The 18,061-nt window shown below is 38.5% G+C and overlaps 1 protein-coding gene across 3 annotated transcripts in view; it reads right to left on the bottom strand.

Annotated features, from left to right (window-relative positions):
• CCDC175 (coiled-coil domain containing 175) overlaps window positions 1-18,061 on the bottom strand; it is a 77,929-nt gene that overhangs the window by 45,378 nt on the left and 14,490 nt on the right. For 2 of the 3 annotated variants that reach the window (XM_086709633.1, XM_025919895.2), the window contains exons 6-10: window positions 14,058-14,180; window positions 11,081-11,190; window positions 6,982-7,063; window positions 2,826-2,962; window positions 24-134 (exon numbers count right to left, since the gene is read on the bottom strand). In XM_086709633.1, the coding sequence (XP_086565759.1) occupies window positions 24-134; window positions 2,826-2,962; window positions 6,982-7,063; window positions 11,081-11,190; window positions 14,058-14,180 (563 nt within the window). The remainder of the gene's footprint in view (window positions 1-23; window positions 135-2,825; window positions 2,963-6,981; window positions 7,064-11,080; window positions 11,191-14,057; window positions 14,181-18,061) is intronic. The other variant, XM_086709634.1, reaches the window with a different exon arrangement.

Below are 18,061 nucleotides of genomic sequence, written 5' to 3'. Positions count from 1 at the left end.
TGTTTCAAGGGCAACAAACATACTGATGAAGTTCCTGGAGAGTGACAAGTCCTTCCTCCATATTTTTGATGTCTACTTTTCTTTGCGATAGGAAGTTTTCTTTCCGACTAATAAATGCCATTTGTTTCTGATTCCTACCATGAAAAAAAACCAGAGTTAGCATATGTTGAAAGGTGAAATCATTTTTTTTAACTCTTCAGCATGAGGGGACATTGCAATCACAAATAAGAATGTAGAATGTAGGCTGCCAAGTTTGGTTCATCAACTATTTACTGAACAAATTAGGAAAATAGAAACAAAGTCTTTTTGCTAGTGGTGGTGAAATCTAAACTAATGAAAATTCCTAAGCCATGGAGAGAGCATGAACTGCTGTAGTCACCATAAAACCACAAGAACAGTCCTGTCCCTAGCACTCTGTCCCTCTGAGCAGGGATGTCTCTTTTAATATATATCAATTCTATCATGTTCTTTTGTGAAAGGTGAAGGGGTCAGTTAGACCAACTTTAAATACTGGCTTTGCCTCTTTCTAGCAGTGTGACCCTGAAGGAAACTTCACCTGGCGATGAGCCTCAGTATCTCCATCCATAAAACAGGGATCATAATACCTATCTCAACAGCTATAAGGATTAAATGAGCTATAAAGTGCTCAATCCAGTGCGTGGGACTCATGAGGCACTTTGTAAAAAGTGGTTAATATTTTGTCTCCAATTTGTAGAGAGAATAATAGGAAGTATACAGTTTTGTTCAATTTCAGTTTTTTCCAGACATTGATAGGGGCATTCCTGTAACAGAAAGTGCTTTATACAAGTATCTCGTCTTCTTCAAAACTTCTATGGACTGAACTGTGTTCAGTCCCTAAAATTTGTGTGTTGAAGCCCTAACACCCAATGTGATTGTATTGGAAGGTGAGGCTTTTGTGAAGTGACGAGGTCACCTGATTAGATGAGGTCATGACGAAGAGGCTCCTTGTAAGAAGAGACACCAGGAAGTTTGTTTTCTCCCTATTTCTACCATGTAAAAACACAGCAAGAAGGCAGCCTTGTGCAAGCCAGGAAAAAGGGCTCTCACCAGAACCCAACCATGCTGGCACCCTGATATTGGATCTCCATCCTCTGGAACTGTGAGAAATAAATTTCCGTTGTTTAAACCACCCAGTCTATGGTGCTTAGTCATGGCAGCCCAAGCTGAAGACAAAAACGAGTAACAATAGTAAATGTTTTAGTGTTACAATGATTTGTCATCAGCACATTATCAATTCTACCATGTTATTTTATGAAAGGTGAAGGGGTCAGTTAGACCAACTTTAAATACTGGCTTTACCTCTTTCTAGCAGTGTGACCTTGAAGGAAACTTTACCTGTAGATGAGTACTGATTAACTCAGTACTGATCTGGGGAAATCTTTTTTGCTGAAAAAAGCTACTGAAAGCAGACTCTTGGTAGGTTTTTCAGTTGAATGAGATACAATGATTGTAACTACTCTCTGCAGCTCACATGCTGCAATGACCATAAACTCAGTTTCACCTAACTGTGCCTGGACACTGTAATTACACTTCTGTGTGATCTAACTTTGTCTGTAGTAATGGATCATTACTTATAGAATTCATGCTTGCAAGATGTTATTATGTATTCGTTAAGAAAATATTGGTGAATGCCCACTATCTGCTAAGCAATGTACAAGGTCCTGGGGATGTAGCACTGAGTAAATACCCTGATCTGTTCATAGTTCAGTGGAAACAAGAGATTTATAGACTACTTATGACAATGCAGTGACTGATGAAAAGGAATGGCATCAGAGGGATGTTTCAGAAGGATCATTCCGGTGGAAGGAAGGTGAACAACTTAAGGGTGGTAAAGCAGAAAGTGGGGAGAACTTTGGAGGGACAAGCCAGTGCAAAGAAGCTGAAAGAGGTGACAAGAATGGAGTTGGAGAGAAGAATGGGATATATTTGAGAAATATCCGGGAGGTGGAATTGACAAGCCTTGGTACTTGAATGGAGTCCAACGGGTAGTAAAAGATAGGAATTTCCTTGAATAATTTCCCAGTCTCTGGGTTAGGGGATTGTGTCAATGACCAAACCCTTCACAGAGGTAGGGAAGAGATGGCAGAGCCAGTTTCTGATGAAGGTAGATCTCACAGTTTCTCTAAACAGTCTCATGGAGTAAAAGCAGGATTCTTTTTTCAAGAATCTGACGTAGAAGTAAATATAATGCTCATGGTGTTTATGGATTTGATCTAACCCATATGAGGAAAGCATTACTCAGTGCATATACAGGCAGATGAGGAGTGTGTGTATTTTTAGGTAAATATTTCATCGTTGTCAATAGATTTTAAAGCTAGGATGAACTTAAGTAGAGAGTTACCATTTTTTTTTTACTGTAAATTTTTTACAATGTTTTTTTTAATGTATGAAATTTATTGTCAAATTGGTTTCCATACAACACCCAGTGCTCATCCCAAAAGGTGACCTCCTCAATACCCATCACCCACCCTCCCCTCCCTCCCACCCCCCATCAACCCTCAGTTTGTTCTCAGTTTTTAAGAGTCTCTTATGCTTTGGCTCTCTCCCACTCTAACCTCTTTTTTTTTTCCTTCCCCTCCGCCATGGGTTTCTGTTAAGTTTCTCAGGATCCACATAAGAGTGAAAACATATGGTATCTGTCTTTCTCTGTATGGCTTATTTCACTTAGCATCACACTCTCCAGTTCCATCCATGTTGCTACAAAGGGCCATATTTCATTCTTTAGAGAGTCACCATTTTGATGCCAAGGAAACCCCATAACCATAACATGTTGATTCATGTACAGATCATGGATAGAAACATACTCATTATAAGTGTTCTGTTTCTGTATAAAAACTTTCTCCTCCTCACTTAAGACAATCTTATATTGTCTGGTAAGAGTATGCAATTTCTCCTGTAGATCTTTGCTCTCTAAATGATTTTTGTGTAGTTTTTCAGCCATCTAGGGAAAAAAAAAGCAATTAGAGGACACATTTCCTTTGATGGGAGTCAGTCATGTGGCAACTCTAGAACACTGGGTATGTTGCTTAGCATACAATAACTATGCCATAAATGTTGAGTGATTTAATTCTGTATCAAATATTCAGTTATACATTTTGGGGCCTCTCCTATAAATTATGACAAAAGTATAGAAAGGTAGTAGACACTGATGCAAACACCACAGAGTAAATCATTCATATTGATATAAGCATTGAGATTGATAAACGGAGATCATTCAACAGGATCCATAAGTCCTTTTCCCAGAAGATAAATTACACTAGGGAAAAGAAAATGTAACACCAATAGAAGCTCTTGCTCAAAACCTCTTTGATGAGATACTAGGTCTGCTTCTTGTTAAATATTTCTATTCAAGGACAAAACTAATGTTTATTAGTGAACTTGCTATTCGAGAAGTTTGTGTTTAAAATGTCTCTATTGCTTCAAAAGAGGTAAGAAAGTTATGTTCAGTAGGAGTGATGGGCTGAGCAGTTCACAATAACCTTTTGGCTGAGTATTACTAGAATAGCTGGATGAAAAAATATCTTAGAAGTGTTGAAGAACTAACAAGATAATGACTAATTCTACAAGAAATCAAGACTCCATAATAGAGGGCACTGGGGTGGCTTAGTTGGTTAAGCATCTGAATCTTTATTTTGGCTCGGGTCATGATCCCACAGTCATGGGATCAAGTCCTGCATTATTGGGCTCTGTGATGGGTGTAGAGCTTTCTTAGGGTTCTCTCTCCTTGTTCCTCTTCCCCTCCCCTGCTCTCTCTCTCACTCTCAAAAAAAAAAATCCAGAGTAGTAAATCTAGCACTGAAAACTCCTTTTACCCTAAGGACATTGATTGATATGGAAGAAACCACTTGGAAATAGAATTTTAGTTCTCTTACGTGACAAGAGGGACAAAAATCAACAGAGTTCATCCAGGTATTGAGTTTGATAAATCTTCTACCACTTTAACCTGTGGTCTCAAAAAGCTTCATGCTCTGGAGAAGGGTAAATTGGAAGCTAATAAGCCATGGCCCAGCCTAATTTTGATCACCAGTGAACCTAAGGGTGCATTAAAGTGGTTTGGGACTGGTAATACCCCAGCCATCTGACGGAAGTGAATTAAAGTCTGTTCCTGGAAAAGATATGATCATCCTAAGCTTCAAATTGTTTTTACAAACTCCCCCCCTCCCCCCAAATACAATGTCTGGTATACAGTTTTCTACTAGGAACAGAAGGAAATAAGACAGCATGAAAAAAAATTGGCAGAAGCAAAAGACTACGGAAACAAACCTATAAAAACATCAGATAGTGAGTGGAATTAGATACTGAACTATACAAATATTGTGTTTACTATAATCAAAGAAATGTTAGACATACTTGAAAATTACGGCAAGGAATTGAAATAGACAATGCAGATTTGAAAATTACCAATTTAAAAAATTCAATAACCAAAATTAACAGCTGAAATAAGACCATCCTGCCCAGAATACAGCAGGGGGAGACAAAAGATAGAAAACACGAAAGAGAGGGTAAAAAAACATAGAGGATGTGTTTATTAGCACAAATAATTGTATACACACACGTGCATACATATATATACAATTGGAGTCTCAGACCAAGAGGAAAGGGAATGAAATATGCGAACAGATAACGGCTAAGAATTTTGCAGAACTTGCAAAATACAGCAATTTACAGATCTAAGCAGCCCAATAAATCCCAAAGCAGGAGAAATAAAGAAAATGTGGACATATGATAGTGAAAGTGAATAAGTCAAAGGGAACAAAGAAGACCTAAAATAAATGAGGTACACCACTTTCATGGATTGGAAGCCTTGATATTGTAAGAATGTGACATTCTCCCCAAATTGATTTATAGATATAATGCAACCCCAGTCCAAATGCAAACAGGTTTTTTTGGCAGGACTTGACAGACTGACAGAAATTCAAAGGGCCAAGAACAGTGAAAGCAATCTTGAAGAGCAAAGTGGAAGGATTTATACTGCTAACTATAAAGGCTTATGTTAAAAGCTGCTAATTAAGAAAGTCTGGTTTTAATGTGAGGGGAGACAAGTCCAAAGGAACACAATAGGGAGTCCACAGATCTACACACATATTTACAATGTATTTATGATCTGCCTGTTGATTTATGACAAACTTACCATTACAGTATAGTGCAGGAAAAGATGTTCTTTTCATTAAATGGTGCTAGATAATCTTATGGAAAAATATGAACCTTGACCACCATCTCACAGCATACACACACACACACACACACACACACACACACACACACACACACACAGATTCCAGATGGCTTGTAGTCCTAAATGTGGAAGGGCAAACAATAAATCTTCTAGAAGATCATGAAATAGTATCTTCATGACAAAGGACATAAAAACCAAAAAGGAAAAGATTGATAAACTGTACTTCATTGCAACTAATAAATTATACCCATCAAAAGATATGTATGTACATAAGGATTGTACATTTATAGCGTGGGTACTGTTCTGTGTGTAATATCTTATAATAAAAAAAATTAAAATAAAGTTACAATAGAATTTCATCACTGAACTTGTCTCCTACACCTCATGAGAATTAAGATTGGCTGCCACCGAGAGTCCAGTGGAAATAGTAAATGGGTCAGAGCCCTGATCCCTTTGAAGCAGTCACTGACTTGAACTCATGGAATTTGGCTGACGGCTATGGATTAAAGCGAAACCCCTTTGCATTTGCCCTTTGAGCAAGTAAGCCATGCAGTGTAGGGGTCCTGGATTTTCCAGACAGTTGGGGGCCTGCAAACTACGGAGCTATCATCTGAAGCCTGCCTGACAGCTTCAGGAAATAAACGGAAAGGAAAAAGAAATCCTTTGCCCAGAGAATGAAAGACAACTTTAAAAACCAACCAACTGACCACCCAGCCAACCTACCAACCTTGTCTAGTTTCTGTCTTTCAGAATCTTCACAACTAAAGAATCAGAGTAGGTCTAACCTGGAGGGAAGCGGTCCCTAATGCCATTAGCTCATAACCAAATGGAAAGAATGTAACCGGTTCAAATCATTCTTATGGAAGAGATCCAGTGTACTGTTTTATATTCTATTTGTCACACAATAATATATTATGAGCTATTACTTAACCAAGGCCCTTTTGTTGGACTTTAATTGTATCTTCCCCCTAATTTTTCAATTATTATAAGGAATGCTTTACTGAATACCTTGTGGATAAATTTTGGTTTATACCCGTAGTTAAGTACTTATGATATTTCTTTTAACCAAAATTTAAAATGTCTAGAGAATTCTCCTGGATGCTAATCTGACTCAAATATTTCACTGCTTACTAAGCACAATATGGGTTGCTAGACTTTACAGGTACCACACAACAGCAAGAGGGTCCCATTTTTTTCTAAATAATTCGGATGAAAAATACCCATTGATCTGGATATTTCTAATGTATTATAACCATAACCACATGAAAAGTTACCAAACAAAGATTCACTTTCACATAGACAACATTTGCTTTTTCATATATTTAAAATATTTGGGGAGGGAATAAAATCTTTAAATCAATTACTACAAATGATCATGATTATTATATTATATTATATATATAATACATAATATATACTATAATATATATTATTATATTATCATTATTATATCATGAAAAATCTACTTTTGGAAAATTTCACATTTCTCAAATATATTTAAAATATTAGGGGCGCCTGGGTGGCTCAGTCGGTTAAGCGGCCGACTTTGGCCCAGGTCATGATCTCGTGGTCCGTGAGTTCGAGCCCCGCGTTGGGCTCTGTGCTGACAGCTCAGAGCCTGGAGCCTGTTTCAGATTCTGTGTCTCCCTCTCTCTGACCCTCCCCCGTTCATGCTCTGTCTCTCTCTGTCTCAAAAATAAATAAACATTAAAAAAATTTTTTTAAATATTAACCAAAAATAAAAACGAATAATAATCTAAAAGGCGTAATTTCCATCTTCCTACCTGCTTTATCTTCTGCAAAATTTCATCTTTTTCAACACTAGATGAATCTTCCAGTTTTTCCTTGTTATTCATAAAAAAATGCCTATGATCAAAGGAAGCCAAACAGATTCATATTAGGGCATGTTTTCCAGTAAAGCCACATTTATTTATGACTCCAGAAACTTCCAGTCCCCATCTTCCTATACAACATATTTATGGGTATATTCACAAAACTAAGCAAAAAATTTTTTACTTGTTTGAAGAATTAATACTTCCTTTATTTATTAAGAAGTAATTATTAAACACTTGTCCTCTGCAGGTATTATAGGTACTAGAGATACAGCACAGGTGAAGTCCCTGCCCTCATGGAAATTACACTCTAGTGAAGTAGAATATAAGCAAGTTATCAAAATAACAACAATTATTATTATTATTTCAGATAGTGTTAAGTGCTTTAAAGAACACAAAGTAGGGTGAAGGACAGAGAATTCCTGAGAGTGAGGATATTATTGTAGATAGGTGGTAATGGAAGGCTTCTTGAGATGATCTGTGAAAGACCTGAATGATGAAAAGGAGCCAGATAGGTGAAGATCTGAAGAAAGAGCTTTTCATGTAGAAGGAACAGTCAGTGATAATATCTTGAGGCAAGAACAAGTTTTGGGTATTTGGTGAAGAGACAATTATGAGAAAGTTGGAGAGGCAGAGACTAGATCACGTAGGGTCTCAAGGACAAAGGAGAAGTTCAGATATCATTGTGAAGGGAACCAGGGGAGAATTTAAGCAGAGGAGAGACATGAACTGATTTACATCTTGTAAAGATGACTGTGGCTACTTAGTGGAGAAAGACAGCAATACAGGAAGACAGACTATGTAGAAGGCTACAGCAGTGGTCAAGAAGAGAAAACGGTGGTTCAGACTAAAGTTGAAGTGGTGGAAGTAATGAGGAATAGTTGGATCTGCCTTTGGATTTGGCTGGAGGTTGGGTTAGGGTTAGGTAGTGAGGAAAACAGGATTGACGCATGATTCCTAGGTTTTTGGCTAGAGTAACTAGGTAAATGGCGATATGGAAGACTGACGGAAGAGCTGTTTCAAGGAGGTGGGAAATTAAGAGTTCCGTTTAGGACGTGTTATATTTGAGATATCTAACAGATATCCTTCAAACGGAGAGGTCAAATATGCTGGAGAGGTCAAATATGCATTTAGAACTCTGTGCTGGATATTTAATTTGGGAATCATTGGGGTACAGAAGGTATATAACACCCTAAGACTGGATCAAATCATGTATGGAGAGTATGAAGAGAAGGGCTGAGAACTCCCAAATTTAGAGCCAGAGAGAAGAACTGGAACAAATAAAGGGCCCTAAAAAGGGGCAGTTTAGTGAGTGACATAAGAAAATATGATGTTTGGGAGGCCAAGGGAAGAAAGTATTTCAAGAAGGTGGAAATGTGTCAAATTCCATTAAGAATTCAAGAACTTTAAGGAATAGGCTAAATCATTAACGTTTGGCGGTACAGGTCATTGGTAATCAGGAAAATCTTGAAGTCATTTCAACCCTTCTAAAAAAGCATCTATAATTTTCACAGCCTTCACTGCAATGGTAAGTGTATACTCAGGGTCACAAATTGGATACCATTTATACACAACATTTAGTTTCCAACTTCCTGTGTGCTGAAAACTAGCTGAATGGTGAAGAAAGACCATACTCGGTTAGAAATGCAGACACAGGATTTGCCTTTATTATGCAAACACATCATGCTGGACATCAATAATAATAATGAATAAGGTTTAAACTATCAATGCTTCCTGTGGACTTGTGGAGCATTTATGTTCTCTCAACTGTCCACACACAGAATTTTAACTCATGTTTGAGTGATTTGTTTTTCCTCAATATTTGGACCTCAAAACATGTAACAAGCTTGGAAATTAAAGACTTTATGGGGGAAAAATAAAGTTTATTGATTAATAGGAAGATGAGTTTGTGCAAATTATTTTAGTTTATTGTATCATTTATTCTTTTTTTTTTTTTAATTTTTTTTTCAAAGTTTTTATTTATTTTTGGGACAGAGAGAGACAGAGCATGAACGGGGGAGGGGCAGAGAGAGAGGGAGACACAGAATCGGAAACAGGCTCCAGGCTCCGAGCCATCAGCCCAGAGCCTGACGCGGGGCTCGAACTCACGGACCGTGAGATCGTGACCTGGCTGAAGTCGGAGGCTTAACCGACTGTGCCACCCAGGCGCCCCTGTATCATTTATTCTTAAAGAATCTTATGGACTATTATAAAACAACACTGTTTGGGGCGCCTGGGTGGCTCAGTTGGTTAAGCGTCCAACTTCAGCTCAGGTCACGATCTCGCGGTCTGTGGGTTCGTGCCCCGCGTCAGGCTCTGTGCTGACAGCTCAGAGCCTGGAGCCTGTTTCAGATTCTGTCTCCCTCTTTCTCTGACCCTCCCCTGTTCATGCTCTCTCTCTCTCTCTCTGTCTCAAAAATAAATAAATGTTAAAATAAATAAATAAATAAATAAAAAATAAAACAACACTGTTTGACTCTTCAAATCTACCAACCAAGATTTAGGTGCCTTTTCTCACTTCCATAAATTGAGTAAATGAACTAAAGGAGAAAACAGAAAGAACGTAAGAATTTTCTTTTAATTTGCTTGGTAGTAAAGAAAAAAGGTATAGTTTTATTAGTAACAAAGGGGGTAACTGAAATCTTCAATCACCAAATTAACCAAATGCACTTTTCCTCACAGAGATCCCATATGAATGAAAACTCTTGAAAAGCTGGGATAAAAAAAAAAAATGATGAGCCATTAAAAGTAGAAGATCAATGAATCCCCATTTCATTCTTGAATGTATATTTAAAACAAATTAGCTAACATGAAGACTACTTATCAATAAAACTTCATCAGTATAGCAAGTTTTTAAATCATAACTCCTAGAAATAACTGAAGACCTGATCTGTATCTTCCTCTATGATTATTTGCCTAGTTTTTCTTCAAAATATGCATGAACTAAAACTATTGAATCACTTTCAAAGAAAAAGATTTTTTTATTCTGAGTTTTAGTTATAGACTCGAGCTTTTATACTTCTTTTTAAAAAATTATTTATTTTTAAGTAAACTCTTTGCCCAACATGGACTCAAACTCACAACCCCAAGATCAAGAGTCACAGGCTCCACTGACTGAACCAGCCAGGCACCCCAAGATTTTATATTTTTAAATCTGGTACTGAGTGCAAAGATTATTGCCTATTTTATGGCCTGATGATGGTAGAATAGCACTGTACTGTTGGCAACCGCTGTTTTAGAAAACATAAAAATCACAAAACATTTAATCCTACACAGAAATAAGCTATATTATAATGAGATTACACATGGGAAGTTACTTGCCTTTTGGGGAACCTACTAAGTCCAAAATTTGTCTTTTAAACTGCCAGCAGAATCTAGGGGAAGGCCTGGAAGCCATATTTGTACTACAAGACCCCACTCTTCCTGGTCAGAGCTGAGCCAAACACCTTCTGATGGGAAAAATCTGGGAATTCTCCTGGGAGAAGTCTGTGGGCCAATCTCTAAAGATAGATGGACCTGTGACAGGTAACCTTTGAGGGTTTGGAATGGCCATGTTTAGCCATGGGCTCCCCAAGGAGAGAACATAGTATGTAGATAGAGAATGAAACATGGTTCCCAAAAGGAAGCAGAGACTGTTCCTTGGGATGGACAGATTTCCTTAAGTTTATGGTTCTAGTCCCATGGGTTTTGACCTGAAATATCCTTGTATTTTTTTCAATAAGTTCTGTAAGTCCCCCTTGACTAAGAACCACAACTATCATAGCAAGGGTAGGTGAACCTACAGGAGGTTCCACTAATGCCTTCCCCTGGGGGCATATTTGTTTGTAGGGAATCAGGAACTAAAGTGGGGACAATTCATACAGGATTGTATCCTCCTCAATTTTTTCTCTTGATCATGTGGAAGACTGGTTAATTTCCAAACGAAGAGGTGGTTTTATAAAGCTGACAATTGCAAATTTTAGTAAATTAAGAGAATATAGTTCTCAATCTAATATTAAAAAAATATATAACATCTAGAAACGTTTTAGTAAAAATAAAGCATTGAACTTACATTTTATCCTCCAGGATCTTACAGGATTTCTTCATTTCTTCAATCTCTTGTTCCCAATGCCTTATTGATTCTTGTAGTTGTGCTATCTCTAAATTGTGATCACTAAGAACCTATTGATAATTCAATAAAATTATGGTATTCAATTGTCACCAAATGATTCATGGAAGTGTTCAATTCACTAAATATTCATGTATCACTTATTCAACTTTTACATTGGGGGTACCTTTAGCTAAGATAAAAAGCAATCATTAAAATTATTTATTCATAGAACAAACTTGGACGGAAATAATTCTGAAATCATCAGAAAAAAAAAACCCTACAATTTTGGAGAGAGAGCAAGCAACCAAATATAGCAACAAGAATATGAAAACTATAAAAACAACTTTTAAGACATGAATTCATTTTGGTTACCTTTTAAAATAAGTCTAAACAAATCTGTACTTTCACAATCATTTTCAAAATATTCCAGGACATTAGAATGAGTATTATTTAAAAAAAAAAAAAAAAAAGTAAAAACAAATTACCTTAACTGACAAATATGCTCAGGTTAAGAGAAGTTTTCTTAATATTAATCAGTATTTTGGAAATGTAACAGCTGGGTGCTGTGGTAAAATATTAACATCATTTAAAAGAATGAAGTATGAATAGAGAAAACTCCAAGTGGCACATGTGTTAACAATGCAGTTTTGGAATAAAGAAAGGGGGAGGCAAACAAATTAGAGCCTTGGGTCTGCACTTCAGCTGTGAGGGAGAAATGGAAGGGAGAGAAAGTTCATCAAATTCCACTGCCCCCTGGCATGGAGTCACCACAGGCAGATTAATGGCATCTAACCCTGCACATCAATGTGGAGTCAGAGAAACATCGGTGGGGAACACAGGTGCTCTCATTCCTACTAGACAGGTGCACGAAAGCTCCCCTCAACTGTTTCTTTCTCTGAAGCACCCATATGACTCAACTTCTGGGCAATAACTAGTTTTAGAGTTAACAAGGGTCTGAAGTCGAACATGAGCACAATGTCTAAAGGACTGTGACCGATCATGAGGATTAGTGGCTGTGTGCTGAAGGCCCATTTAGGCCCTTCATCGGTCACCTCTCGCCTTCAGTCCCCCCTGCCCTGGGCATGTAGGCCACCTCAAGAATCACACACCATTATTCTTTTCTGGCAACATCACCTCAGCTTGACCGGGCTGCAGAGTCATCTAAAATGAAGACAACCCTGGAAGATTAACCTGGAATTTCCTGTTGTCTCAGTCCACAGCCAAACCCTGTTTTCTAATCGTGGATGGTGAGAGTAACAACCCCAATAACCACCTTTACCAAATACAAAGCACTCAGCTAAAAGTCTTATGGGCATGACCTCACTTGAGCTTCTAGCCCTTTGAAGTAGGCAGTATTATCACCCCGTTTTATAGGTGCGGAAACTTCAGGTTGATAGAGTTAAAAATGTGAACCCCAGGTCTCTGTGACACTCAAGTTTGTGCTTTAAACACTATTCTCCTGCAGTAAAGTGGAGTTAGGGTGGGCATGTTGGCTTATGGGAGGTGGCGATGACGCTGGAGGTGAGTTTATCCTTGCCATCTTCTAGCCTTGCATAATTTGGTCTTAGAGATCTTTGGAGCACAGGTGAAGGAATATATACTGTGTCTTCCCAATTGAGTTGATGGAGTACCTGACTCATGACCTATGAGATGCAAACAAAGGCAGGAGCTTGGGCCTACAGATAAAGTCTATCTGATATAACCCTTCTGTTCTCCTTTGAATCTAGCCTCACTCATGCTTGCTTACTATACAGATATTTGAAAAACAGATAATGATTATTTATCTATCTACTGATTTATTTATTGCACCTGCATGCAAGAGTGGGGGAGAGGCAGAAGGGGGGAGAGAGACTCCTAAGAAGCCTCCACGCCCAGCACGCAGCCTAATGACCTGGACCCAATCCCACGACCCTGGGATCGTGACCTATGCCAAAATCAAGATTTGGAGGCTTAACTGACTGAGCTGCCCAGGCACCCCAATGATCTTAAAAACACATACTGGGGAGAAATTTTGATTCTACTAATATTCTGTAATTGGATATAATAGACACACTGTAACTAAGATGATCAGAATGATCAGAACCACTCTATAAAAAGTGTAAGGGAAGTAGCTGAGTATTCTGATGAGAAGTGTGATGTTTCTGGTAAGAAATGTGATGACTGTTGCCCCATATAGTTTTACATGTAATTCTCAATACAGATAGAAGAAATACACCAAAGACTCGTTAATTCAACTAATTTCAATAGAAGATTAGCAGGCATTTCTGTTTTAATTAACACAGAAGGGGTATTATCATTACCCTCTTCCATTAGAACCATCTGAATAAGCTTCAGTTTTCTTATCTTTAAAATAAGGATAATCCTCACAAAACATTTATGAGGGCTGGTTTTCAATCAATGTTATCAATTTTAAAAAATAGAAGCACAGAGCTCTGAAGTATTTTCTACTTCATACGAATAGTCCCCTTTCCACATTAATGCTCCTGTAGCCAATATAAATCAAAAGCCTAAGCTGTTTTATTATCACACATTCAGAATTAAGGAATTTGCCCATGGCTATTCATTTTGTTATGTAAAATAAAACAATCTCATGGAGATGTTATATATGGTTCTGTATGCACCTGGTCAGTTCTGTGTGCATTTTAAAAACCCATTTTTACAGTATTCTGGTCCATCGAATGCAGTTTGTACCTAAGGTAATTCAAGCTTCCTTCTTCTGACCATATTCCCAAAGAAAAAACACAATCACACTATACCATTTTAAATAAAGTGTCAGAAAACCTTAGCACGCCAAAAACATTCTCTCAGAATGGCATGCAGATAGATTAAAATCAGCTCCTTTAAAAAAGCACCTGCTGCTGGTTATATTTAAGACAGTGTATATATATATCAAGGTGCCCTGGACAGGCCTGGAGAGACATAGTTTATTCTTTCTTACCACTGTCCTGGTACTAACTGTTTCTCTCATTTTTGACACTTTAAGTTTTAATGTATCCAATTCTTTCTTCTTTTGATAAGTATCCTTTCTCTTCAATTCACAGAGTTTTTTATATTCCTCAATCTGTAGTGATATACAGAATAAGCCAGTCAAAAAGCTTATGAGAACAACAAAGTTTAGACAATCTTTTTATTTTGTCAACCTAATTCATACTCAATCTAAGTATACCATAGTCAGTCTATCAACAACAACAAAATGCACGCGTGCGCGCGCACACACACACACACACACACACACCAAACAAAAAAAAAAAAAGAAAGAAACCAACCCAGGGTTTGCTTGTTTTGCAACATCACAGGAAGAATACTGAACTATAAGTAACTGTAATCATAAATGTCGAAACAGTAAATTTATAAGAGTAATAAGACAATGATCATTAATAGCAAATTATAAAAGCAACAGCCATTGTAGCAATTTGCTAGTAAAACACCTTAGCAATGGTCACCAGATTTATAGTGAGCTAATAAGATCAGGAAAGTCAAAGAAAGAAAATGAAGAACTGCCTGGATACCTGAATTCACTTTTTTTTTAATGGGAAAGAAAGCAGACTAAAAATAGAGTCAACAAAATCACTGGAGACTGGGCAGCATGCAGTCTTGGACAACATCTTACCATTTTACGAAGATGAAACATATTCTGATTACTTGTCAGACCCAATGAGGTAAGTCATCTTCTTATCAAAATCAAATATATCAATGCTGGGAAAGCAAGCTGGTGCAGCCACTCTGGCCAACAGTATGGAGGTTCCTCAAGAAACTGAAAATAGAACTAGCCTATGACCCAGAAATTGCACTACTAGGCATGTATCCAAGGGATTACAGGTGTGCTGTTTCAAAGGGACACATGCACCCCCATGTTTATAGCAGCACTATCAACAGTAGCCAAAGTATGGAAAGAGCCCAAATGTCCATCGATGGATGAATGGATAAAGATGTGTATGTATATACACATACACACACACAATGGAGTATTACTCGGCAATCAAAAAGAATGAAATCTTGCCATTTGCAACTACGTGGATGGAACTGGAGGGTGTTATGCTAAATGAAATTAGTCAGAGAAAGACAAAAACCATATGACTTCACTCATATGAGGACTTTAAGGGACTAAACAGATGAACATAAGGGAAACAGAAATAATATAAAAACAGGGAGGGGGACAAAACAGATATGGAGAACATAAATATGGAGACATAACATAAATATGGAGAACAAACTGAGGGTTACTGGAGAGGTTGTACGGGGGGGGGTGTGGGCTAAATGGGTAAGGGGCACTAAGGAATCTACTCCTGAAGTCGTTGCACTATATGCTAATTTGGATGTAAACTTTAAAAAATAAAAAATAAAATTAAAAAAATATATATATCAATGCATTTTTTTGGCAAAATGAATTATCAAGAACAAGGTAACTAACTGAGTCGTGAGGCCTGAGAAGGCATATTCAACTCTGTATTAAAGAGTTATGACAATGTATGTTTGGGTGGCTTTCTGTCAAACCTATCAGCCATTGCACCCGAAGTGTCTTGTGAATGAACATGACCATTGTCAATTATCTCAGTACCAGGGCACAGGTGCATATGAATGGAACCTTGTGATTAATACATTTTGTTGAAAATTGGAATTCTGTGTTTATTCTTTGGCCTAGGCCTTCTCCCAAGGTCTTGCAATCTCAGAAACAGTACTGGCAAAAAATATTTTGTTTTGTGTAAGGGGAGAGCTTACGATTTGTAGACTCTGACAGCTTTAATAGTTTTTCCTTTCTTGTAGGAAGTAAAGGAAGTTAACAGGTTGTTACCATAGCCTATCATGTGCTTTTAGTGAACAATGGTGGTTGACTCCATAATATCCACCCCACTTGGTCTATCCCACTGGCACACGGCGCTCCCTTAGGATCCATTATTGTTTGAGGGGTGGGTGCTGTCATGACCTGGCCAGATCAGACACAGCAAGAAGACTTACGGTCTTTGGTTGGAGAAGATTTTCCTGTTTCTACTTGAATAAGGAAGCATACAACCCAGTTGTTATTGGTGGCCATCTTATGACCACGAACACAGCCAGCCTTAAGATGAGGGATGGAGGAGAGGAGGGATGAGCCACTAAATTAACTAGTCTTGGAGGCTGCCCTCTACCTTGGGAATTCCTACTGTGTGAGATAATAAATGTTCTATTTAAGACAGATTTGAGTTAGGGCTTCTGCTATTTGCATCTGAAAGTATCTTTTTTTTAATGTCTATTTAATTATTTTGAGAGAGAGAGAGAGCAGAAGAGGGACAGGCAGAAAAAGAGAGGGAGAGAGAAAATCTGAAGCGGGCTCCATGCTGTCAGCACAGAGCCAGATGTGAGGCTCGAACTCACAAACTTGGAGATCATGACCTGAGCTGAAATCAAGAGTCAATGCTTAACCAATGGAGCCACGCAGGTGTCCCTGCATCTGAAAGTATCTTAACTGGTGCCCTTTTCCAGGGAGATAGACCAAAGGTAGGCAAACTTCTAGTAGTGGGCCCCAAATTTAGCAACCTGTTGTTGTAAAACTGCTCTCAGTCATTTAAGTACCATTCCTTTCATGCTAAAATAGCAGAGTTGAGTAGTTGTGACAGAGAGGGCCCACAAAGCCCTAAATATTTCCTATCTGGCCCTTTTCAGAAAAAGTGTGTGGATCTCTGAGAAAGACTAGTCACATATGGAAGAACAATGTGTCATGCTTGCAAATTCCCTAACCAAAGCCCCCCTGGGTTTTCTTTCTTGTGTTTTAGCATTTATATTAAAGAACAGGAAGGGAGGCACCTGGGTAGCTCAGTCAATTGAGCATCTGACTTCAGCTCAGGTCATGATCTCACGGTTAGTGAGTTTGATCCCTGAGTTGGGCTCTGTGCTGAAGGCTCAGAGCCTGGAGCCTGCTTCGGATTCTGGGTCTCCCTCTCTCTCTGCCCCTCCCCCACTGTGTCTGTCTGTCTGTGTCTCTGTCTCCCTCTCAAAAATGAATAAACATTAAAAAAAAAAAAAAAGAACAGGAAGGTGGAAACACTTCCCCTTAAGGCTGAAAAGGAAGTTAGAAACTCATTCATTCAATACATATTATAGAGTGCCTATCATGCGTGTGGTGCTTGGATACAGCAGTGAATTAAAGCCACAATCCCTGCCCCATGGAGCCCAAAAAGATCCAGGGAACTCAGCTTTTACAAATTCTGTTTAGCAGCTATAGACTGCCAGAAAGACTCCTTGCCAGCTACTCCAAAAAGCTCCCATTCCAAAGATGACAAGGGCTAACCTGTCTATAGTTGAGAAAATCCATGGTGTTAGTGTAAAACTATTTCTGAAGATATAGGTGTTTTGAAGGATAAAGAAGCTAAGACCTGATTGGAATTCATGAATAGTCCAAGTCTTTTTTTTTTTTTTTTTTTTACATTGATTCATTTTTTGAGAGACAGAGAGAGACAGAGAGAGACAGAGCACAAGCAGGAGAGGGGCAGAGAGAGGAAGACACAGAATCCGAAGCAGGCTCCAGTCTCCAAGCTGTCAGCACAGAGCCCCACACGAGGCTCGAACTAACAAACCGCGAGATCATGACCCAAGCGGAAGTCGGACGCTTAACCGACTGAGCCACCCGGGCGCCCCAATAGTCCAAGTCTTATCAGAGAATCGTCACTGTAAGAACCATATGTTGGCCACTGCCAGAATGTATTCCACTAAATTTTAACTAAGACTCAAGAAAGGCAATTTAACAAATCTTCCAACTTTCCTTCCAGCAGGGCTGTGAGCCCTGGCCAATTTTCTGCATTAAGTTATGCCCGTTCCCATCATGCACAGGGAAGAGGCAGGAACTCAACAGCAATTCTCATCAGGAGCTAGGCGGCCACACCTGGGGGATAGGGAAGACTACTAGAACACTTCCTATAGAGATAGGCCTGCCGCTCCTGGGGTAACTGGAGCAGAACAGAGAGGAAC

This window comes from Puma concolor, chromosome B3 (assembly GCF_028749965.1).
Source record: "Puma concolor isolate L17-30 chromosome B3, mPumCon1.1.hap2, whole genome shotgun sequence".
NCBI lineage: Eukaryota > Metazoa > Chordata > Mammalia > Carnivora > Felidae > Puma > Puma concolor.
The sequence above is the reverse complement of the archived record's forward strand: the minus strand, read 5'-3'. Positions and strand labels throughout refer to the sequence as shown.